This window comes from Nanorana parkeri, unplaced genomic scaffold, assembly GCF_000935625.1.
Source record: "Nanorana parkeri isolate BGI_ZX_2015 unplaced genomic scaffold, ASM93562v1 scaffold457, whole genome shotgun sequence".
Taxonomy (NCBI): Eukaryota; Metazoa; Chordata; class Amphibia; order Anura; family Dicroglossidae; genus Nanorana; species Nanorana parkeri.
The window spans coordinates 642,274-668,579 of NW_017306725.1; the positions used below are offsets into that span (position 1 = coordinate 642,274).

Here is a 26,306-nt window from a genome sequence, read left to right on the forward strand (position 1 = left end):
GGGGGGGGGGGGATTACCTTGTATGTGTTGTGTATTACCTCTTCCGTGTTATTTTCTTATTTCCTCTCCAGCCTTCCTTTATATATTCCTCACTCTACTCATGTGTTTAATCATTGTGTGTAAATCCATACTGCAAATCTATATACAATAACTTCCATTTAATTATCATAGTGGAAAAAAACAAACCCCTTTGCCCCCCGCCCCATCCTCCCCATCCCTCTAATAGTGGTGTTTGTATTATCCTTACTGTGAGTCCTTTAACTAAGGAAAACGACATAAGATGATCCGAAGATCCATCCACAATGACATAACCCTATGTTGCGCTACCTTTACCCACCTTAACCATTTAACTCCCTCATTAAATCCCCTATCCCTCCCTATCCCTTCCCTCCATCTCAGACAGGGATAATTTATTCTCCTTTCTAAATTGTCATTCATACAGGTCAAATGCACTACCAGCCAATTAGTAAATAATTAGGTATGTTATTTATGTATCTCTCAGGTGTAATCTATAACCCACTTATTTATTCTATTTTCTTTCTATATTGCTGTCCTTCTTTATTAATTTCTTATATGCCTCTGACTGTATATACACTTCCCACTTCTACCATACCCTGCCATAATTATCCTTCCTATCTACGTCCCTTGCGCATAGTTCCTCCATATGTCTTATTTCTTCCATTATGTTCCCCCAACTCTCTAGTGTTGGTGGTTCTGTAGTTTTCCACACGCGTGAAATACCTACTCTGGCGGCGGCCATTACAAATCTTAGAATATCATTTTTTATGATATTCTTATATTATTAGCTTAATGTAACTTTTTAAAGCAAATTTATGCATTGCAAAGAAACAAATTAATGCATATGTGCTCATTTGTTTTGGTGGCACAGGCCTAGAACCATAAAAGTGCAAAATGAGAATGGCAGAGGGTAAAAAAGTGGCCAGGGTTCAGTGATTAGTAAAGCTTGGGAAAGCCTGGGCAGGACTTTGCTCAAATATAAGGTATTATATTGTAAGGTGATATGGATATACGTCATAACAATTACATGACCTCAGTATTTTACTCTCTGTAATTGAAAGACAAGTATAAAGCCATTTGCAGAAGGTCATGATCTTTTCATGACCTGTCATATCAGATGTTTTAATAATTGACATACAAACAAAATCATGTATTCCTTGTCTAAGTTGATTGTAAATGACAGGGTCTACAACCTTTAATCTCCCAAGAGAAAATGGCATGAACTTTAAAGCTCTTACTCTAGGCACATGAAAGGATGGCTTGGCTTTACAAGCAAGGAACACAGAATTAAGAGAGGAAAACATTTTTCTGCTATTTTCTATAGTCCTCATACAGCCATTTATGACTCTTGAAGCTGAAATCTAGCACTATTTGGTGTACTTTAGAGTACTTATGTTCACTGAGAGTGGGATGGGCAGAAGTCTCTGGCAATAAGGGCTCTATTGCTTTGTACAGTGATGGCAATCAAATGTTTGGCATGCTTATAGTAGTAGAGAGCCAATTGATTACCTTATCGGTGTAATTCTCTTCCTTCTTTTCCGAGTATGAGGCTGGGAAAAGGTTGGTGACCAAACTGGATTATCTAGCACCAGTAGAGAAAAGTATAGTCACCAGCCTGGCTATTCTGTCTGATCACAAAACTGGCTGAACAGAATTACATATCCTGTCATAACTAAAACAGAGTATGATTATGTATTTCAACTATGCATTTAGCTGATTACCTGACCTAAGTATTAAAGTGACATTAAAGTCAATTTTTCCCCTCCCCCCAATTTTAATGAAAGCACTTACCTTAAATGATGTCTCTTAATCCGATCATCTTCTTTCCTGTCGTTTTCATCTGTCCCTCCAGCGCTGCGGCGGGTCTCCAATCCAACGCTGACTCCTCTGAGCTTGCTGGCAGGGTTTAATTATCCTTTAAATAAACATTTGTAGAAGATGAGACAGTTTTCTCAGTGATTGCCTAGAGAGTATGTTGACATATTCACATTACTTGTGCTCACCTTGTTAAGGTCAAGAGTAAGGTCAGTAATTCCTGTGCTTTTGGCGTTTTATAGTTCAGACTGCAACTGACAGTTTCTGTCATTGCTCTGTATGTTGTATAGTCATTAAGGCAGCATCTTTCTGCACATGTAATCTACACATTTCTGGGGACTATGAACATATTAATAAGGTAATTGTTGGCTTACCACACTTAAAGGGATAATGTACTCATATACAACACATCATTTCCTGTGAAAGACCAACAAGCAACTGACTTTTTTTTTGTTAATTAAACATATCAGGCATTAGGTTTTGTAGTCCGTGACTGAAGCTATTTATAATTAAAATGCATGTACCATTCGTTGGAAGTATGGGGAGATGTTGCCTCATGGCACAAGAGAGGGTAGTTGGTAGGTAAGATAGCGAGGAGGAGGAGAAAGGAGAAAAGGGAAGAAGGTAGAGAGAAATCAAATCAGAGAAAGGAGAAGATAGAATTACATTAGAAAAAAAAAAAATGGAGGTGGTGATGCGGGAAGTGCAGCACATTGGCTGCCGTGCAAGAAGGCTTGATTTAAAAAAAAAAAAAAATTTAAATCAAGAAGGCTTGATTTAAATTGTGCTGAGAGTAGTACACTTCCTCTAGCTTGATATGGACATATTTTCATGTATTCCACACATGATCCTCCATTTTATTGTATTCCATATTTTCTTTTTTCTTCTCTTTAATTGTAATATATAGCCTATTTTTTGTCACTTTCCAGGTGGCAGAGACACAGCAGGACTTGGTGGAATGGGTGGTCCATATCGCCTGGATGCAGGACACAAAGTCCACCAGGTATCACAGGCTGAAAAGGATGCCGTCCCTGAAGAGGTTAAAAGAGCTTCTAGTGAAATGGCAGAGAAGGCCTTTCAACAGAGGTATGCGTGCCTTCTGTGGGTAAGGTTAAAAGTCTATACAAACAGTCTAGGTTTATTGGTACTTTCTCCATATTACTTTAATAAAATTCAACAAAACTTTAGTTTTAACATAAGTTCAGTCTGAATGGCACCAGAGCACCTCCCGGCAGGCATGTGTTGCATTGTTGTGCGGTGGAAAAAAGTAATACTATTTTGCACCGTACAGCAATGCAACAAATGCTATTGCAGTACCATGCATTGCAGTGCAACACCCAACTGTCGGGAGGTGCGTTGGTGTGACAAAATCAAATGAGATCACTAGCAGCAACAGATCTTTTGTGACATTGCTTGTAGTTGTTTTGCAAATTATCCATGAATAATCCCATCTTGATAGCTGTGCAATTAATAATATTTATGGAGCTTGTTTGGCTGCATTTACTGTGCTAAGTGTTGCTCTGTGGAGAGCTATCTCAAGAGACTAACCTTGCACTTACCACCCAGAATTCTCCATATAGGACATTATGGTTATAAAGTGTAATCAAAATCCTCAGTGTAACTTGGTACTGATGTGTGTGTGAAAGCAAATTTTTATTTTCCAATGTATTAGTATAATCTTCAGCACCTATTCTTTTTGGTTTGGAGTGGAGCTAGTTTCAGTCCCAATCTCAATTCTAGGAACGTCCACTAGGGGCTGGTGATAAACAAATGCTGCAGACATGCGTTAGAAAGACAGATATCTCATAGGAATACACACAAAATGCACTCTAGAGGGGGAGCTATGATGCCGGGTTGACAGCAGTTCCCTAACAGTCATGGCTGGACTATAGGAATGGAAAGAAATAGTCAGGTCACAGGCAGCATGATGAGGCATGAAACCCTGTCTCATTCCACCCAAAGCTACTTTAAATAATACATTAATACATACAGTATGTAAAGCTATGCATATCACCCACATCTCTTGTACTAATAGAATGTACATTTTGAGTAAGATACTGAAAGCATTACGAAAAAAAAGTTACTGTGTAAACTGACTAATCATCTGTGTTGCCAGGATAAAGTGTAGTATGCAAGTGGCAGGGGATCAGAAGCAGTAGAGTGGACACTTGTGGAGTGGAACGGATTGTCAAAATGGAGTAGTGTGTCAATGGTGCGGGATCAGAAGCGGTAGAGTGGACACGTGGGGTGGAGCTCATTGTCAGAGTGTACTACAGTGTGCAGGTGGCAGGGTATCAGATACAGCAGAGTGGACACTTGTGCAGTGGAACTGATTGTCAGAGCCAAGTACAGTGTGCAAGTTATAGGTGACAGAGGCAGCATAGGAGACACCTTGGAGAATCTGTTTTATACTGATAGAGTGGAGTAGGTCGTTATAATGGTGGAGTGGCGACTTTTATCAGGTTGTTAATGCTGGTTAGCAGGGAGAGATGTACTGTGAGTAGTGAATGAGATTGCTAAGAGTGATTTACTGTGGGAAGTAGGTTACCAGAGAAGGATGAATTGTAAGCAGGAAGGGGTGCAGTATAAGTAGGGGGTTGGATACGCTATGATTGGGAGATGCTTGGGCAGGAACGTACAGTGAGTAGAGTTTGAGGTAACCAGGAGTGTTGCATTGTGGGATGAAGTAGCAGGAGGAATGTGTGCAAGGTTACCCAGGGAAGCAGTGTGACCGTGGGGTAAAGTGGTCGAAGATGGATGTGCTGTCAGTAGAGAGGGAGGTAGCCATGAAGGTTGCGCTTTGATTGGAAGGCAGGGTGGCTGAAAAAGGATGGGTTGTTAGCGATAGGAGTGAGATGGCTGACGAGGGATGCACTGTGAGCTGGGGTGAAGTAGCCGGAAAAGGATGCAATTTGAGAGGGTGGTGAGGTGGTTTGGTAGGGACTCACTGTGAGCTGAATGGGGATGAGTTGGATGGGGAGGGATTTGCTATTAGTGGCAGGTGAGGATGCCAGGCTAGGATGTACTGTGAATGGGGAGGGGGCCAGGTAGGGATGTACTGTTAGTTGGACATGAGGTTGCCATAAGGAATGTTGTGAGTAGGGGGAATTGTGGCTGCAGCGGAATTTGATGTTATAGGTGGGGTGAGCTGGCTGGGAAGGAATGCAGTGTGAGTGGCGGTGAGGGGACTTTGGAAGGATGCACATTGCACAATCACTCTTCAGGAAACCGATCCCATCTACATAGCATTTATCCTTCAGGAAGCAAATCTTTGGTCCACCGGGCATGTCGTGATAATGCTGTGAGCAGTGCTTTCTTTCTTTAACTTTTGGCACCTCAGGCTTCTCTAATGCAGCACCACAAAGTGCAGGGAAACTGCTCTCTCTGGGCCCAGTGCAGCAGGATGGAGTTGAGATCGACAGAGCTGCACAATCTGTAGGTACAGAAGGGGATATAGGGGTGGGAGTTCAGCAACAGGCAGGGGGGAAACTCTTTCTTGTGCCACCACCAGTTCTCTATGCAGATGACCTAAATGTCTGCTGAGCTGCCACTGATTTTGCTGCCCTTATCCTGGGATCTGGTTTGTAGGAATCCTCTAAATGGAAACACAGATACAGTGCCACATGGGACTGTTTTGGTATTTCAGCTTTGAGGATTCTATTTAATACTATAGTATGTCTATTTCTTTGAGAAGTCACATAATTGTCACCCTCACCCAGGTGTAGGACAGATTGTGTTCACACCTTAAAGTGTCACTAAAATCATCAAAATTAATTTATATTTGCTTCATCATGCCATTAGAACATCTCTCACCTTGTACCCTTACATTTCAATGTCCATTTAGTCCCTAAAAATACCTTTAAGTAGAGCTGAGAACACATTCACATACATTTCCTGTATGAGTTTGCCCACCTTTCATTCTGGCTTCCTAATATCGCCCAGTTGTAGAAGCACGTGCTCAGTACACAATTTTTTTCACTGCTCTCTCACAGCTCCATCCCACCTCCCTAATGTCCTGCCCACATCCCTGCTCTCCTATCTACTTTGCCAATCTAGCCTACAGCCTGGAACATGTGGCACAAGCATTGTGGGAGATGACCCAGACTGAGATGACACGAAAGCACAAAAAAACTTCAGAAACTGCTACACAGAAAATGCACAGATATGCAGTGTTTGTAAAAGTAAAAACTATTTTGAAACATAATACTTTATATTTATTTCACAATGCTGAAAACCCAATGTGATGCTGTTGTCTTTAGATCTCCTTTAAACTTGGCTCTCTTTAAATGATCCTTACATCCCGCTTGGAGTGGTGGCTACTTTACAACACATGCAGGGACCATGGTGAACACAAGTAGGCACCCTCCAGAAGGAAGGACAGTGTCAGCACAAGATCAGAGAGTATTTGAGGATCTACAGCTGAGTGATACACAAATATTTTTTGTTAATAAATATAGTTTTTGTTAATAAAGGTACTTGTAATCTCCTTCCTGCTGATTAATTTATGTGATCAAGTACAACCCTGCTGACCTAAAACCCAACTCCAAGGGCATTAAAAGGGTTAGCGGCAGTTGCCGCTCTCTTCTCCCTTCTGCTCTGGCTGTTGACTGTCACTTGCCATCCTCACGTACAATGCAGTTCTATGGAGCCTGCATTGTACCTGACCAGCCCCACTACAAGGGAAGACTTTTAATTTCCCAGGAGTCAGGCTTTAAACTGGGAATCAACCTGCACTCTGATACTGAAGTGCTTCAGTGACTTTTTTACTAAATGATACAGTTGCAGTTGGCTGCCACACAAGTTCAAGTGCTTTTGTCTTTATATCAGGGGATACATAGTGATGGGGAAGCTGCAGAAGATGTGCTTCATAAGAAAGCAATCTTGTTTCATTCATGACTTTGCACATGGTTGTGCAGCAGTAAGCAATATTTCACTTGCTCCATGACTTGACAATAGACAACATCAGCCACACTTGAACTGTGTACATGAATGCTATCATGGCATTGAAATGTTATTTAGTGTGTGATGTAAACTCTTTCACTGTTGAAGATGTATTCCCATAGAATTGAAGTCTTTACTAGAAAGGCCATCGGTATCCCTTGCTCTGGCTGGAGGCCAAGGTGGTCTCTGTTAGTAAGAAATATATGGTCACCGCATAAATTTATAACCAGCCTTGGTAGCAGGGTGCACATGGGAAGGCTTACAACAGTACAAAACACAAAAAGAATTCCCAGCACACCTGCCAGCTAGCCTACAACAAAACAAGTTACCCTGTCAACAGTATGCGTTAAAAACAGAGCTTTTAGTTGCACAAACCTTTGGCCAAAATTATGTAGAAGCCACACTGCCGCGCCAAGGCACCTCTGCAAAGTGTGGTCCTAACTCTATGTATGAGTGCTATCATGGCTTTGAAAAGTTATTTAGTGTGTGACGTAAACTCTTTCACTGTTGAATATGGATTCCCATAGAATTGAAGTCTTTACTAGAAAGGCCATTGGTATCACTTACTCTGGCAGGAGGTCAAGGTAGTCTCTGTTAGTGCACAACATAGGCATGCCAATAGCTAACCTTTACTTTGGCAGTGGGCCTTGATAGTTGTGTAGTATTTCATTTTCATGTGCTGCTGACTCTTCTTATGCAGATTAGTTACAGTAACAACAAGGAACAAGCTTCTAGATGGAATATTGAGCCAACATGAGTTTTACATCTAATGGTCCGGTTTCTTATTATTGCATTTTATTTTATTTTAGATTGAAGGAAATTCAGATGAGTGAATATGATGCTACTACATATGAACGTTTCTCAGGGGCAGTTCGCAGACAAGTGCAATCTCTTCGAGTGATTTTGGATAGTCTACAGGTAAACTGGTATAATAGAGTTTAATAATGTTGACAAAAATGTAGGTATGTAGAACTAAAGCAATGTACATGGTTCTATATCAGGGCTGGACAAATCCCAGGAGCCAGGCAGCCAATGGTGTCTAACTCTCGTTTTTCTCTCGTTGCTGTCAATGGAGCTGGCTCCAAAAAATGTCATGCTGGCTCCTGGATTGGACAGTCTGGCTCCTGAATTCAATATTCATTTGTCCACCCAGTCTATATATTTATAACTTTGAATATAATAATGTATATAGTTAATGCAAAATGGTAGCCCTTTGAAATTACCCAGACTTCTGCATCAATGGTTTCTAATTATGGTACAACATTTTTCTACGCCATAATAATTATTACATAAATTGTGGTAGTAAAGGGAGTTTTTTTTTTAGCAAACTCATTTCACATTGTTAGCGCAGTGATTAGTACATTAGGCCTGCAGCTCTCGGTGCTGGGATTAAATCCCACCAGTTACATTGTGTGCATCGAGTTTGTATGTTCTTTCCTTGTTTGTAAGTGTTCTTTTTGGAGGCTCGTCTTAATTCAAAAACAAAATGCTAGTTCATCTGTTTTTTCCAAAATTGGTTCTAGTGTGTATAATTGTGATTTCCTTCAGGAGACAGGGACTGGGTAAATGCTTCTATGTATTTAGTAAAATGTCATGTTATTATAAATATAGAAAATTATAGAAAACATTTTGTGTGTGTGTAAGAACCAAAAAGAGATTGTATTTACTTAAAACTGTTTGCACAATTATGCTTTTCATCATGTATTATTAGTTTAAACATTCCAGAATGTGATAAACCTGTGTGTAAACACAAACAGATTTTAATATTAATTTTGTAATTATAGATCTAATTTAGTTTACCCTTTCCCTTGTGTTATGGTCTTTACAGTTGCAGATGTCTTTACTATTTGCCCCTTTCATTGTCTTATTTTTTTTTTGCAAAGTACAAAATCTTAGCTCCTATGCTCTAAGTCCCCCAAAGAAATCACTGTCCTTGTTTCTCATAGTAATCAGTTAAATTCTCTCTTTCATATCTCTACTGCAGTATGAGTGAAGGAAAAGGAGAAGCAGACTGATTACTACTGGTTACAAGTACACCTCTTTATTCCAACAATACTAGTCTACTGATAAACCTCAAGGTCTAACATTAAACAACAGCGTGTTATTTACATAAGGAACTGTTGTCTCCTGATGAGAAGCTCTGTTGTAAAGGAAAAGGCATTTTAAATAGTCTCTCAATATATATAGAATTTGTTGAAGCTGTAACCTGTGAAACAATGAAGCTACCGTGTTTTCCCGAAAATAAGACCTAGTACTATTTTTGGGAATTGCTAAAATATAAGACCTAACCCGAAAATAAGACCTAGTTGAGACCATTCCCAGGGCCGGTGGTGGCATAAGGAGGAACTTGAAGAGCCGTTGGAGAGGTGGGAGAGAATCAGCGGCGCCAACGAAGCCAGCGCTAGAGGAAACGAGGCGGCAGCAGAGGGAGCAGAGCCGCACAAGCCGATGCTTCCTCTATAGCGCCGACTCCTGTCACAGACGGAGTGATACCAAATGCACTCCGCATGTGAGGAATCGATAGTGAAAGCACGCTTTGCTCGTTCTGGTTACGAAATTGGTCTTGGAAAGTTATGGCACCCCTGATTGCCCTGATCACCCTATTCTTAACTTTGCCATTTTAGATTATTTAATTTGGATTTGCATTAACTTTGGATTGTTGTACATTAGAGAAAAAAAGAACTACCCCGAAAATAAGACCTAGTGTTTTTTGAGCCAAAAAAAATATAAACACAGTGTCTTATTTTCGAGGAAACACGGTATTGCTAGTGACTTTTATCAGACTTTTTGGGACATTTCTTTAAATATTGCTTAGCTAGGAACTATATTTTAATTATTATAGCAAATGAGAGATCTGGAAACACAGAATACAAATAAGATAAAAAATATTCTCTTTAATTAATCAAAGTCAATAGCCATACACAATCAAAACAGGAAAAACCTACTGAGGCCTTAGCAAACATTAGAAAAAAAATGCCACTGTTTAGAAGCTAATTTTTTTATTGGAAATCAGAACTTACACTGCAAAATGAATTATAATACAAAATGTGCTGCACAGATGTTATTGTGCAAATTACTAGTGTGGTAGTAAAACATTCCTGGAAATTATCTGAAAACGTTGGCACCTTTTCCTATAGTACTGTAGAAATAGCTGAATAATAATACCTAGACAGCTAGATAGGTAGCAGGCAAGTTAGTATGTGGTTGATCAGCATGTTGTACATGTAGATGTACTGTCAAGAATAACTTCAGCTAAAGCTGAAAGCTCTATATTTATTGAAGGTTTAGAGATGATAAAATGTAATACTATGTTGAGATGATAATATTATAATTTTGAGTTACAATTCAAGACACCTGCTAGAAATAAGGGGAAGTGGTTGTCATCGGGACAGAAAGGCACAGACAGCAATAAAAAAGAATGTTAAAGGTTCTTATCCTTTTCCACTGTAATATTTTTTTTTTGTCCCCATTGAAGATATTTAGCATAACTTCCTGTCTTGTCAATAAACCATAAACTGTATTCTTAACATATCTTTATTGGATGCTAATGTGTGCTATGTATAATGTATTCATGCTCAGTCGACAGTGAAGCCTTGTGGCTTGATTTGTCCATCGCTAATTTTGTGTACAGCTTATTTCGCCCTATACAGCTATTCATGATCCCAATTTCCTTCATACAAAATGGTGGGAAAATGGTCTACAGTAGTTTCTTCAAACCATTTAATGGGCTATTCATTCCAGCCATTTTTGTTTCTTTAGGAATAAATAAGCTAGAAGGAAATGATCAGACCTGAATGAGTCTTTATTTTTGCATGGCTCTAAGAATGAGTTTCCATTTCCTCCTTTAGTTTCTTGTATTTTTAACATGCTTTAATGAGAACCTCCATTTACTTAGTTTGAGATCAGTTTACAAGGAGAGCTTGTCTCTTTTCATTACTCCTTAGTGCCATAGTTCAAAGGGCTTCAGCACCTCTTTGTGAGTGGGGCACATGAGCGGCACATATCCAGCGTAGCATGATGTCACTTCCAAGACATGCTTTTCAAGTAATAATTTGTTCAGCTCGGGGCCAGCGAGCAGCACGAAGATGCTAACTACAGCAAGATGGTATCATGTTTGTGAAAAGGCAACAGGCCAGTTCTCTATGAATGCAGCTCTCATTCAATGGAGGCTAGAACACCAGCTGATAATCAAGAAGCCAAACAAAGAGCCTGTACCTTCCATAGGAATTACATGTATTCATGCATTCGTAAACCTCTTCAGGAATTTAGCATGGCATTGTGAAATGTAAACTCAAATAAGGGGCACAACGTTTACCATCTAGAAACATTAAAATAAATATTGGCACTTCAGATTTATACACCAATCTTGGAGCCAGATGGGCATTACTGAAATTGTCCAGACTTATACACAAATTATACTTTTTTTTATTTCTCTACCTCTTGAGTTATAAGTTAAACTTGCTGACTGATCTTTGTGGATGTTCTGTCCTCTTAAATGGAGGATTTGCCCTGTTTTACACATTTGCATACAGTAAGCAATATAAAGTCAGAACTTGATCACATTATTATCACTCTTTATCTAATGTTTTCATATCTTAGGGGGAAATAAGTATTGGTCAGACTTAAAATATGCCTCGGATGAACTAAAAAAGGAAGTTGAAAATGATTTCTCATATATACTGCTTTGGTCCCAACCGGAAGCAGGAATTTTTTTTTTTGAGCATTAAGGGTTCATTGGACACATGTAAAACTGTATCCATATTACTTTGCAATGATATGACAGCTAACCAGGATCACTGTTACATTTCAACACAAGACTCTGCCACACACTGTTTGTATCATGTCTCAGTGTGTACCAGAATTGATGAAGAAAAGGAGCACCAAAAGGACAAATTGATAATGTGGTTAGATACAAATGATCATCTTTTATGGAGTTTATGGCCCTCATTTCTCTACACATTCTCTACACGTCACGTTTTCAGCCAAGGCCTCTTAGCGGGTAGACGTTACATGTGGTTAAAACCTACAGTCCAGCACATCATTAGGACTTTAAAAGTCCTTCAGATGCAGTGTCATTGTAGACCAATGGCTTTAGCCATGTAAAAGAATAAAATTAAAACAGTGCAACAATGTCGCTGACTTCTAACCTATTCTATACCCCAAACCTATAAGTGTATTCTTAAAATGATCTCTTAAACTTAAATTTGAAGTGAACAATCTAGGCCAAAATAGCTGATTTTGAAAAATTCTCCAATTTAGCTCACTTTCTAGTTCAGCTTTGTTGTCCTAGATTGTTCACTTCTCCTGACTTCTCCAAACTCTTCACTCTTTTGTGAATAACCCTGTAAGTTTTTTTTTTTGTTTTTGTTTTTGTTTTTGTTTGGGATGGACCTGTGCAGATAAACTCGTATCTGTTCATCTCCTGATAATGATGGAAATGTTGTAGAAGAACTCCGGGGAACATTTGTATTACCCCACACTGCAAGGCTTAACTGCTCGTTTGTTTTTAGGAGCTAAAAAAAAAAACGTTATACTCACCCGATCATTCCAGCCGGCTTGTTCTTAGACCGGGTCTCTAGATCCTTTCTCCCCCTCCTCTGCAGCAGTCTAAGAATCTTGTGTGTAGAAGTGAGGGTGCTGGGGAACATTCCACCTGTCCAAAAGAGAAGAAGACAAGCCTCAGTGACCGGAGAAGCAGGGAGTCGGCTTGGCAGTTTGGGTGAGTATAACTTTTTTATACTTTATACACACACAAACGAGAGGTTAACCCTTACAGTATGGGAGTAAACTTTTCCCTGAAGTTCTTCTTTAATCAGATGATCACGCTATAGTTGTGTGATGCGGAGTACCTAGTAAAATAGTGATACCACTTGGTGGTTCATTTCAATGTCTTCATTGGTTAGGGAAGCAAAATACAGGCAAAGTGTTTCAAAGGATTTTTCAGGGCTTAGGCGAAGTGTTGTGGTAAGGATCAGACTGTGCACATTGTATAATGTGCAAATATGGGAGCTGTGCGCACTGCATCCTGTGTCTGTGATATTGCCCTGTTATACTTTCTTTAGTAACTACCTGGAAGTTTTGGATGTTCATGCCAATCTCTTTATATTCCAGCAATGTCTGTTGCGTTCACTATATATATATATCGAAGCAAATAAGAAAACAGGGAAATTGTGGAACCCCTTAGGCTCAATTCACACCTAGGCGTAGTGCGAACGTGTTTGTACTCTTTGACACATGTTTGCTCCTCCGCATTTGCTTTGCATCCCCATTGATTTCAATGGGTTCCTATACGCAGATAAATAGTGCATGCAGCAAAATCTGCAACATCCACGTTTTAACGCGCACATACGCGGAGCAGGAACGCTCATACTTGCGGCTGCGTTTATGGTGCCATTAACTAGTAATGGCAACACAAGCACATTTAGCGTTTGTGCACATTTGCAAACGCACATCAAAACATCTTTGCGTGTTTGACGCAGGTTTTCGCGATTTCTATGTGCGAACCGAGCCTAATGATGACCATAGCAAGGCGTTCAGACCTGGGAATTCAAACAAGAGATCTTACCAGTGGATGTCTCAAGTGACTGATATATAAGATATTAAATCTGATATATAAGATTTGGCTGGAGCAAAAGTATTGAATGTTTGTGGGTTTTACATATTCTGGAAGATGATGGAGGGTAATAGGGAAAACATATTATTTCTGTTCCATGTTAAAATGAACATTAAGTTTCACACCATGCCAAGTGTTGCTTTTCTTCATTCCTATCCCTGTGTCTTATGCTGGCACTTCATACAAAGCATAGTCACTGCTGTCTGTGTTTTATTTAGGAGAATCCTGATAGGATACTTTATCTTGCATATTGCCAGTAAATCAGTACTTTAGCTTTGTAAGCAACTTTTATAGCTTTAGGATTTATGAACCAGTTCAACATGATGATCGTAAAAACAAATATGTCCCTGGTGTGTACTGAATCTCCCTTAAGCTTTACTTTCTTAAGGTATGTGTTACAGCATAGCGGTGTGAGTGATTTTCTAGTGTTTGGTATAACTTGGAAGTTCTCCTTTTCCTTTTTTGACCAGAGGCCATTAAAGACTAATTGTCCAGACCAAATTTAGCAGTGTCAGTATGAAGTGGGTAACATAACAATAAGTCAATGACTAAATCATTTTTAACTTGTTCTTAACTTGTTCTTAAAGACATATACATTTTATTTGGAATACAGTACTGTTTTATTTGTTACACTGTTGCTTAATAAATAATATTTGCTTTATCAAATATGTAATGTCAATGAAATGCTTCTTTGTTGTCCAGTCAACAGGCTGTGGGCAGAGAGGTGACAACAGTGTTTGGCTTGACTCAAAAAGAGAAAGTGGTGTCACCATCCTGTCAGGCAGAGATGTATGAATCATAAAAGGGTTGGGCTCATTTATAAACACAGTGGCAGATAAGACATTTCACTTATGTTTATTTCAACTGTGTATATATGTGTGTATAGCTGATTGCCTGGCATTCAGCTTCAGGGCTCATGCCCATGCAAAGACCCAAGGTCCTGCTTGTAATTGGGTGCAATAGCCTGTACATCCATATTCAAGGACGCAGCTGCACATGGTTACACGCAGACCCAAACCTGCAAATCTGTGCGGGTCCAGTTGCCCACACTTGGACGCACACTGTCTGTGTCCAAGTCCGGGCACCCGGACCTGCACAGATGTACAAGCTGCTGCAAGTAATTATCAACAACACTGTTCCTCTCGGGGCGACATCGTTGCATGGGCGTACACTCTGTACAGATGTGCAAGCTCGTGTGAATGAGCCCTTAAGCTCTTGTTTACACCTCTATCATGGGACATCACAGAGGTGCTGTAGGATGCTCTGTGATGCTCTGTGGTGCCCTGGCGGTAGGGCAGCCTATTCATTACCACAGCCAAGAAGTGAAAGAAGTGCAAGCACATTTTTTTTTAAATAACATCACGTGGTAATAGGTTACCATGCTATTTGGTGCGATACAAAGCACATGTGATGGCTAGGTATGTTGGGATGCCATTAAGAAATAATGGCACCATAGTGCACCTAACATTGCAATGTAGAACATTGCAGCTGGATGGCATGCAGCATCGCATACAAATGTAAACAGAGGCTAAATAGTCTGTTTAGATACAATTGATGTGTCAGTTTTTGTGAGATATCAAAGAATTCAACCACTTAATACCTACCGATTTATCTCTGCATGTCTGTTCCCAAGCCTGCATAGGTAGGTTGATCTTACAAATACATTAGTAAATTATGTCACTTTTGATAGACTGACCCTTCAAATTAAATTGAATTTTCCTGTTATCATAGTACAAGGTTCACTTCAAGTTTTTGCAACATATTTGTTTGTTTTGATCCCTATCAGTTATTATACCGCAAGTGTATGGGAAGAGGGCAATTTACATTGCCAGTCAGTAGCTAATTACTTTACATATGAAAATGAAAATTTGCTTGTTCAGTAACTTCAGCTCTCATGCATGTGATCAGTGTATGACCACTTGTATTACCTCACACCCAAGCTAAACATCTTTATCTTTCAGATTTGGATCTGTGTTAAAGATCAGACTAAAAATAGAAATTTGGATATTATCTTACTTTTAATTTGAACATTTGTAGTAATTTGTCTTTTTTCTAGTTCAGTATATCAGAATGTTTTTTTATGTTACTGTTCTTTGCATTATAACTAAATATGCTGTTATTCTTATTTATTTTAAATAATAAAATCATTTGTCTTTGTAACTTGTTGTTCTTTATGTATGCCTTATTTCTGGTTTTATACATGTTTTAAAGGCTAAGGGCAAGGAAAGGCAGTGGCTAAAACATCAAGCAATAGGAGAACTAGATGATACCAAAATCATTGATGGATTGACGGGAGAGAAAGCTATTTACAAAAGGCGTGGAGAGCTTGAGCCTGAAGTAAGTAGTCTGCCAATATATGTCTCACCAGTATTATTTTTTGGGTGTGGCTAACCACCAGTTGGAGCCATGTCTGACTTTCCAGGCTCCGGGGACATACTACTAGGCATTTTGGGCAAACTGTAGATGAAGACCAGTCATGAAAATGAGTGGTTTGCCTTTTTTCACATATTATACAAATCTGGACTCTATTAAACTATTACAATTTTAAGCATTTAGACCACAAATAGTTGAAAATATAGAGAATAGTTCTAATTTTCTCTGACCTATCTTGAAGGTTCCATTAAAAAAATATGTACCATATTTTAGTAGATAATGGCAATTTGAATTACACAATTTACCCTAATATTTCTTGAAAAATCAAGTCGCTCGATTGTAGTTTCTAAAGTGAGGTATACACGGTTAGTATATCAAATTAACTAAATCCAATTCGGAACATTAATTCGACTTTCTAATCGTTAATAAGGTCAAATCAATGATCAATTTCGACCACAGTGACGAAAATTTGAAGGAGCACGTTGGAAACTTTTTTTCGATTGAACGAATTCCTAACAGTGAATGTGGTTTTCGTTCAGAAACTCCATTCATTCCAAAATAGAATGATAAATGAAAATTAAACTAAATTTCTTATGCCAAAGTTTCTTATGACAGTATGGAAAGTTTAGACAGGATTTTTTGTACGTTCGTGCAAAAATCTAACCGTGTGTACCCTACTTAACTCTTCTTTCTCCAGTTTAGAGTTTCGTTGCTCCTGCTTCACTGCCCTGTGCAGCTACCTGGCAGTATGGAAATCCTGGACTTTTAGGAGCCCACTGATCTATATTAGACATTTCTGGTGGGAGAAGGCTAAATTTATTTCCCCATTCATAAGATGTGCCAGTAGTAAAACAAAATAATGCTGAAATATCTTCAATTTCCTGAATTTTACGAATACAGTACATACTGTATTTACTGTATTTCTATAGGCTTCTTGTAACTTCAATGTATAGGTCATTTAATTAATTACTGTATTGCACATTGGGATATAATTGTGAGTAGTATGTTTCCTTAAGCTGCCACATATTTAGCATACCTGTTGTAAAGTTATGCAATCACTAATGTTATGATTATGTGCCTAATGATATGAGAAAAGTTATGTAAAAAGCTTATCCGTACTTTTTTATCTTTCCCAACAGCAAGGTGAAATGCTTTATAACAAGTGTGTTAAATGGTGTTGATAGTACAAAAATTTACTATGCGAGTCATTTTTGGGAAACAAACCATTCAGATGTTTGTGTCTCACAATTCTACATTACTGTATGGTGATATCATATCACCAGCAGTTGAAAGATTAGAAGATTGATCTATATATCTATCTATCTTCGGAAAAAGAAAATGCAACGCTGTATTGAGCTAAATATTGGGCAATAACACCAGCATTGGTGTCATTGACAGCAATATTAACCCCAAGCATTGCTGTCAGTGGCTGCAGTATTAGCCCCCAGCATTGGCATCAGTGGCAATAGTATTAACCACAGGCAGTGGAAGTTCTGTTAATCTCCCCCTCATTTGTTTTGTTTAGCAGTGATGTTAAACCCCCTTCATTGTATTGCTGGTCGGTGGCAGTGCTGCTGACCTTCCCCTTGCATTTGTTGGTCCGTGGCAGTGCTGTTAACCCCTCCCCTGTTGCTGCTCAGTAGTGGGGCTGTTAACTAGGGATGCACCGACAATTCAGCCGCTGAAACATATCGTCCAAAAATGGCACTTTTGGCAAAATGCAGAGAGTGCCATCTTTCAGCCCAAATTGCGGTGCATGCCTGGTTTCTCCCCTCTGACACAGTGCAGCATCCAGCGGGGAGGTGAGAAACTGTCACAGGAGGCCAAGCAGTGCTGTTTACCCCTTCCTTCTCCTTTGCTGGTCAGTGGCAGTGCTGAAGCCACTCTCTCTCTCAATCTCTCTTCCTCTTCCAGCCACGTCTGTACTGTTGGGTGGAGACCACTACTAGAGCAGATGTTCTTTCACTGGTGGGTGCTGGAATGAAGAGAGCATTCCAGCACTTGGCAACCTGCTGCCACCCTGCAAAAGTTTTGCAGTTTCTTTTGATGAGGATGGCACAGTCCACCCTGCAGCATGCCCCACATGATAACACTGTGTCTGAGGCAGCTGCCGCTCGTGCTTCCCCCCCTTGTCCCAGCCCTGTGTGCAGTGAGTAAGTGCACAGTGGACCCAATCCCCCTTGTACAGATTATGGATACGCCACTGACTGGCAGGATTGTGGATGGTATGTATGTGTCACCTAGGTTTCTCACTTACACATGGCTCGGGCTTATGGCTGATGTGGAGAAAATAAACCTTTTGTTTTCTTGAAGTCTTAATAAGTTCAGTTTTGTGTCCTGGTGTCCAGAAACTTTGCAGTGATTTGGGTGGGATTAGCTGTTGAGTGTACCTGTACAAAGGCAGGACAGCACCAAAATAGCAGCCACAATGTCATCAATCTATTCAGTTCACCAAATATTCAAAACAGGACAGCAGAATCACCTTTAATTTAAGTTCCTGAGTCAGAATATATTGTATTATGTGAGGGAATATGATTTAAATGATTACACACCTTGATTTCGGTCTGAAATTATTGTTCCAAGGATGTCACCGGTTCCTTTTGCTATCCCAGCTGCCTTCTGAAGCAGTTGGAAATCCAGGTAATGGGCAATAGGTATCTGATGTCTGTGAGTCCCTTATTGGTTTGAATCGAATATTTAAATTTATTTAGGTGTCACAGATTTCTTGTCGAGTCCTGTATTTCTATCCTAGCATTTGGCTTGTGGAGATACAGTATCTGCCCTGCTAGCTAAACCCTTCTATATAACGGTATACTTATTTTTACCACGGACTTGGATCTAGAAGGTGAAAATGCAGGCCAGGGTGGTCACTAGCTCAGACACATCCCTCTCTCACCCAAATACATTGGAACATGAAAGGGGGATTGCAAAAAATCATGTGACAGGAAACCCACTCATAAATTGGCCTGTTAGGTTACTCACATAAAAAAAAAAAGACCAGTACTTAGAGCAGTGGTTCTCAACTCATGGGTCGCGACCCAAAAGTGGGTTGCGAGCCCTTCTGCAGTGGGTCGCGGCGCCATCACGGCAATCACGGGTCGCGGCGCAATCACGGGTCGCGGCGCAATCACGGCAGGCTTGTATTAATGAATAGAAAGCCTGCCGTGATTGGCTCAGCGCTCAGCCAATCACGGCAGGCTTTCTATTCATTAATACAAAGCCTGTATTAATGAATAGAAAGCCTGCCGTGATTGAGAGGTTACACAGGTTGAGAACCACTGACTTAGAGGTTTCTCACATCCACAAATCAAATTCAAACAAACCTACAGTGTACAATGCTAGATAGCCATATAAATCTGTAGTTACAGATGAAAAACTAATAGTTTGTTCTCAAATGCAATGTCTCCCTGCACAGCTTGGAAGTCCTCAGCAAAAGCCAAAAAGGCTCCGTCTTCTGGTGGATGTGTCTGGAAGCATGTATCGATTTAATGGTGTGGATGGCAGGCTGGAGCGCTCCATGGAAGCTACATGCATGTTAATGGAAGCATTTGAAAATTACGAACATAAGTTCAAGGTAATAACAAAGAGAAATAACAGTCATGATTCTCTCATCTTGGAAAACCTAATGTTTCCTAGGAGCATTATTCATGAACAGGAATGTGATTCAGTTTGTCTGTTGCTAAGGAAAGCAGAGCCTATAATCTATGGTTAGACATGACATTTTCTTTAACTCATTTGTCAGAAAATACATATTTGCCTGGAGAGACAAGGTCATTTCTAAAAACTGACCACTCTAAGATGCAGACAGACTGGCATTGCACATATACATATGTCATGATTTAAACCACAACGACACATTAACAATAAATGATGTTGCAGTAGATACCACAGAGCAATACTATAACAGCCCGTAAAGATAATTCTGGAGGTTAACTCTTGTATTTAGGAAGAAAATAAATGTTTTTGGTCAGTACTGTACATAGATCAGGGGTACATCCAAAGAAAACAAAAAATCAAGATTGGCTCCCTCTTTCACAGTATAGCATTATTATTTACAGAGTTAATGGCATTAACCTTTTTTCCACAGAGACCACTGTCCATATTTTGGATGAGGGGCTGTCCAGCCATCTTATCTACCTGGCAAGACTTTGCAGACATTTTTAGAGAGCATGGGGAGGGCTAGGAGGGAATGAAAGCAGAGAGAAAGGCTTATGATAAAATATCTTAATATCTACAGTTCAGCAGCTTCTATGAATACATTGTATGCATTGGTGATAAACAATGCATATCTGATAAATTGGCTTCCATCATTTGAAGGATCAAAGAAATTCAGTTTATGTCCTTTATGCAAAAGTATTACCAATGCCTGTTTATCATTCAACCAATAACTGACCGAGTCTTTATCTGGCATTTTGTAAGTACATTCGAAAGCCAGCTTTTATTATCTGTGATTGTGTCCACACTTAGATAAGGAAGATTTGTTGCAGTTTGGGTGGAGATCTTATTTAGTTTAGATCTGGCATTACAAAGGGGAAATGCTTGTAGTTATAGTTGGAGTGACGAGAATTGCACAGTTGTAGAATATAAGAAAATTAAAAACATACAAAAAATCAGTAAGGGTTGCTTTACCACTGTTTTACCTTAATAATTTGTATGTTTCGGTTGTATTGTACTTTATGTTACAGAGGACCTTGAACAATTGACAAATAGTTTCTACTCCAGAGAAGCTTACAAGCTAATGCCCCTTATACACACACACCTAGGACAGAACAGATAAAAATTCATATAATCATTAAAAATATATTTAAAACATGCTTATTGTTTTCCAGAAAATCAGGTCCATGGAAAAGGGTTCCGATAGAATTAGCATTGCTTGGCCTCATTTCTTACCACTTAATCACTGTTAAGAAGGTTGTTAAATATAAGATTGGATTAAAGATATTCAGTGTTCTCAAAAGAAAAGTGTATTTTACAGCTGAGTCTGCTGAAGCCTAGTCATACACGAAAAGCTTTGGCTTCAGTATACTTTAATGGGGGAATAAAAGAAAGGAATTAGGACTGATTATAACAGCAAGGTGCTAAATAGGAACAATTGTTAATAAAAAATAACTTGTTAGGTTTCTTTAATCAATGTTATGTGTAGCTCAGAGAACATTCCTTTGGTCTGTAAATAAAAGAACAAGTGTAAACATGCTGTGATAATTATTTGATTACAACATATTTAGCAATGGTGCCTGCAAATACTGTGTGCAGGTATCATTTGCACAGAGCAGTATTTGGCTGCCAAGATGACAAGTGGGTCTTGTTAAATATACTGGCAGAATGGCCAACGGTGGGAGAGGAAAACCAGGGTGTAAATAGTACAGCTTAGGAGTTTACATGAGGTTTTTTAGGATATACCTCATACGCTGAGGGTCCTTACCAGGTAACAAATATATATAGTATTCAGATTCTGCCATAGGATACTGTTTTTTAGTCTTCAGGGTTGATGTACCAGAGGGGACCCAAAATCATTTAGGCATAGTGATGAAAATTTCCAAACTGATATACTTTATTGCAGAAGAGTGACCTTGAGGTGATCTACCTTAGTTGTTTGTGACTTTTAGATAGCCTGTCATGTGATTATTGCAGGGCATCTAATGTGGGCAGTAAGACATGGTTTATACTGATTCTCTATCCAGTAATTCCTTTAGAGTCAGGTTGGGGGGGAGTCCATAAGAGTCTGAAGGAATACAGAGCATCTAGTTATTAGTCTGAAGACAGAAAAGTAAATGTTTATATTTCAGAATACAGTTATATATTGTTATACACAGACTATATAAGATAGGTGGAGAATGTAGAGCAATAACATTATGGTATGAAATGCAGAAAATGTGTGTTGCATAACTACTGAGCTTGTTAATATTTCATAAAGTGTATGTAGACTTGTATAAAATGTTCCATTGCCCCTTGTGGTATTCCTTTTGCATGCGTCATCCACTTAACTCCAGTGAAGTTATACACCATATAATTGACTTCAGTTATCTGTGCCGTACTGTATATTTACATATTTTTCTCCACACCAGTATGATGTTTCGGGACATTCGGGGGATAGTTACAACATTGAACTAATTAGAAGTGAGAAGATACCCAGGAACAATAAACAACGACTGGATGTTATTAAGGTGAATAAACTTTCTAATTTGTGTTGTTTCAGTACTGTAGCTAAACTAAGAGTCCAATCACTGCTTTCGTCAACCATTGTTTCCAATGGTCAAGAAATCATTCATGAAGTTTAGGTACTTTGGTTCTTTACAGTTCCCATGGTATGTTCTCATTATGCTTAAGCACAGCTCACCTCTCAGTGAAAGGTGATAAAGCATCAATGCACATAAGGTTCACTAAGTGATAAACAGACTTAAGAGCACCCATGTAAGTTGAAGATTAGAAATTATGTCATGTATATAAGATGCATATTATAGTAGCATTTGTAAAGAAATATTACGCCAATAAGTTGCCATAATTCCTCAGACTTGGTGGTTAGTGATGGAACTCTAGCGGGCAGTCCACTTTTAATGGGTTATGAGTCATAAAGCTTCTTTTAATGTCTTCTTTGTTCTTCTGAAATGTAACATAATTGTCTGATAATTCAGTGAAATCAAAGTGGAATGGACTATTCACTTAAAATGACAGTGTTCTATGCTTATTTTCAGACTATGCATGCCCACTCTCAGTTTTGTATGAGCGGGGACTACACTTTGGAGGCTACAGAACATGCAATAAGGGAGATAGCTAAGGAGGAGGCAGATGAATATTTTGTCATAGTCTTGAGCGATGCTAATTTAGAACGATATGGTATACCACCAGCAAGGTTTGCCCAGGCCTTGACTATTAATCCTCAAGTCAACGCATTTGCTGTTTTTATTGGGTCTTTGGGAGACCAAGCTGAAAGGTAAGTTGTTTTCTAACGGCAAAATTGTGTTTTCTTTATGACTGTTGGTTGGTTCTTGTTTCCATGCCTTCTTTTCCACAGACCATGACACTGTAGACCTGTACAGAAGGCTGGTAGTAGCATACTAATATAAATGTATTTTTGTCAAATGTAGTAAAGTAACAGTGTCTACCATAGCAAACCAAAAAAGATCACAATTGTTATTTATCAAGTTCATACATCTATTTCTTTATCTGGGCATCCGGCTGCCTCTGATCTCTCTATTTTATTTTCGGTTAACTTTGGGGACCCTACTGAGCAAATTTACTCCTATCTCTCTAAGTGGCATTCCCTCCAATTGTCCTAGTTCGGTAGGGTGAATGTATAATATATAAATTTAAGAAATTCCCAATTTGCTTACCATCACTCTTCTTCAGGAAGCTCTGTGCAGTGGTTATTAAGTTTGTGTGGGGTCACAGGCCTGCCTCTCTTTGTGTTAGGACTTTGACAAGACTAAGTGTAAGGGGAGGTTGGATTGCCTGACTGCTCCCTATATCGTAAAGCTGCCATACTTGCGAGATTGCTGGATTGGTTTCATGCCCATTCCTCCAAGGTAAGCGTATCTTTAGAAGATGACACCTCTCCCATTCCTTTGACATGTCTTCCTTGGCTGCCTCCCTGTTCCTGGCCCTGCGTTGGCATCCCTTTTCTTCTTGTCTACTCCGAAACTAGCTTATTGGGATTCTATAATTCAGTCGTATGACCTGTCTTTCAGACCCTGGCCCTTTCACCCCCAATGTTCCACAGTCCTCAGTTCCTCTCTGGCTTGCACACTTCTAGGGTTTTATCCATGGAATGCTGCCTTCAATCCGTTTGGGGCATGTACTACAAGTGGGCTGCACTACCCTAAACCCAAACCTTTTACCCTGAACACAAAAGACCGTGGGGAAATGGTATGAATCAGTCCAGTTATGTGGTTTTGTTAAGTCTCTCAAGCCAAATAGCTTTGGACCTTCATGAATGCTTGGAGAGGGGCATTGGTTTGGAATTGTCTGAGGGGGGTTAGGAAAAAGTATTTGCTTTGAGTCACTCCACATCGATTTCTACGTTCTTTCAGGAAAAAAACTTTAAAATATGTTTCCAGAGTATAGATGTCCTATTGTGCTACATTGTATCTACCCATCCTCCTCAAACAGGTGTTGGAGATGTTTTCAACAAGAGGCTACTTACCTGCATATATGGTGGTAATGTGTTTGCCACGTACTGTGCTATGCAATCTACTTCGATTAGGTCTTCTGAAATAGCTTTATTGTCCCTCCTGCCAGGTTCCTTCAAAGCATCAAAAAGGTTGTTCATCAGATCTGTCTCCTGGCTGCCCAGGTTTCTATAACCAGGTGCTGGAAGTCATTGGGGTGCCCACTTTGATTGCCTGGGCATCCCTTATGGATGACAATGCAGGCGTAGGGCCTGGTAACTGGTGATGGGGACAAGATGGACATTCATAGCCAAATATGGTCTGGTTGGGTGCTATATAGAGCCTCAGCTGGTTTTCGGTCCCTGTTGGGATCTTCACCTGCCCCCCGCTGTCTCTGTGTGGGGGTGAGGGCCTTTTCTCCAGTTCTTCCATGTTTTTCACTATATGTGTACAAAAGTGCCTTTGTCTGTTGCAGATATCCTGTATTTTGCATATTTCCCCCTATGTATTTGTATGCTTTGTTGACTGATCCTGCTGTTCCAATTGGACTGTATATGCCTTATATGCTGTTGTTTTCCTCTGAAAATAGTAAACATTTGTTTGGCTAAAAATACATTGGAAGAAAGTATCTAGTTGTTATGAACAACCCAGGCAGTTATTATACAAATATGTTTTTTCTCAGTAATTACAGTACCTCTGTTATAGTACTTAAACTGGCACCAGAAGTCAAAAGCTGGCATCTTCATTGTAAATCTTCATGAGCGCAGAGAAAAGGCTGCATTTAAAAAAAATCCTAGCAGTTTTATTAGCGTGTACACCCCTCCCTCCTAATTCACCTTTCTGCTTGCCTATCACGTTGATAGGCAAGACTTACAGGCCAATAGTATTAAGCTCAGACCAGACCCAGAAGGAAGCTCCTTCTGCTACTGCCCATTTCGGTCCGGCTGGGGTATTCTCAGCCCGCAGCTGTACTTAAACAAAAGGGTGGCCTCATTAACTCTATATGGCTTTATTTGGTCAATGACATTAACCTAATATAGCCATATACGGTCAGTGATGTCAGCACAAGCATCCCACCCCTTTGTTTATGTGCAGCTGTGGGACGTGGACTCCTCAGCCACAGCTGACTGGGCAGGTGGCCCCATGTTCCTACTGGGTTTGGAGGAACTTGGGTTTGGTGCAAACCTGAGTTTATCCCTACTGATCAATAGGAAGGTAAGGGAAGATGTGAGCAAGCAGGCCAGCTATTACTGTTGCTAGGAATTGTTGAAATTTGCATATTACAGTTTATGGTATTTGGGGCCCCGGGAAGCTTGTGAAGCTCAACAAAGTTATCTGTAGACAGGGTGCCTGCTTTTGAATTATGAAACCAATTAAAGTACCATGACAGATATACTTTAATTAAAAGTTGTTTTAAATACATTCCATGTTAATTAAATATTTTTAGTTAACTGTATTGCATTTGTTCTCCAGTGCTCTGAGTTCAACACTATGCAATCCCTTTTACAGAGCAAATGGAAGTTTGGGTACCGAGATTTGCCCTTGTCTTTGTGCCTCTTTCCTGGCACACCAGCTTGTTCTAGTACTTACTTCCCTGGTCTATTTAAGGTCTTTTAGGGACAAATGAATAGCATCTATCTACTGATCATTATCAATTCACCAGTGAAAGCCTTCCTCTTCTTTCTTTCCGTGGTAAAGAGATTTGCAATGCTAATACTCTCTTCCTTTCCCCTCTAACCTACAGACTTCAGAGGACTCTTCCAGCAGGCCGGTCTTTTGTTGCCATGGATACCAAGCAGATCCCACAGATCCTACAACAAATATTCACATCTACGTTGCTGTCATCTGCGTAAGGAAGTTGTGTCCATTTCCAAAACGCAGGATGTCACATGAGTACAAAATAGCAGTAGTTTTGAATTATAACATTTAAATAGTCTTTTAACTATATAAATAATGGAGGCTTAGTCTTGAATTCTCATTTCAAACTTTCTGTTTTCAATGCACAACATTTGTGCAATATTTTTTGGATGGTGCAATTTTTAGCTATTTATGGGGAAAACATTTACTTTATAGATGAGGAAAAAGTAATGTTAAATATGGTAATTAAATAATTGTAATACCCATAATGGCCAATCAGATTTTTTCTTTTAAAGAAAACCTGCCACAACAACAAAAAAACATTTACAGACTACTTTTCTAAACCCTATCCACACAGGGAACCCTTACATATCCAGCACCCTTCACCTGTTGGCCCAGGTTACAAGTTTAAGGCACTCCCTACTCTACAAGAACTCCATAATTCACCTAAAAGAATCCTAATGGACAGTGGGGCCTGTACAGGCTTCATACATTCTCTTCCACAGTGCACCCCTATGCCGCTGTCTAGTAATGGTTGTGATAGGTTATCTTTAAGTTGTAAGACAATGTACAGTAAGATTCAA

The 26,306-nt window shown here is 39.5% G+C and overlaps 1 protein-coding gene across 1 annotated transcript in view; it reads left to right on the top strand.

The window, feature by feature from the left end:
- Positions 1–26,018, top strand: part of VWA8 (von Willebrand factor A domain containing 8) — a 235,770-nt gene extending 209,752 nt beyond the window's left edge. Inside the window, 7 exon segments of the mRNA XM_018560480.1 lie at positions 2,763–2,919; positions 7,584–7,692; positions 15,599–15,724; positions 19,176–19,334; positions 21,826–21,924; positions 22,453–22,691; positions 25,610–26,018. Of these exon segments, the coding sequence (XP_018415982.1) occupies positions 2,763–2,919; positions 7,584–7,692; positions 15,599–15,724; positions 19,176–19,334; positions 21,826–21,924; positions 22,453–22,691; positions 25,610–25,718 (998 nt within the window). The 3' untranslated portion in view covers positions 25,719–26,018.
- The last annotated feature ends 288 nt before the right edge of the window (positions 26,019–26,306 follow it).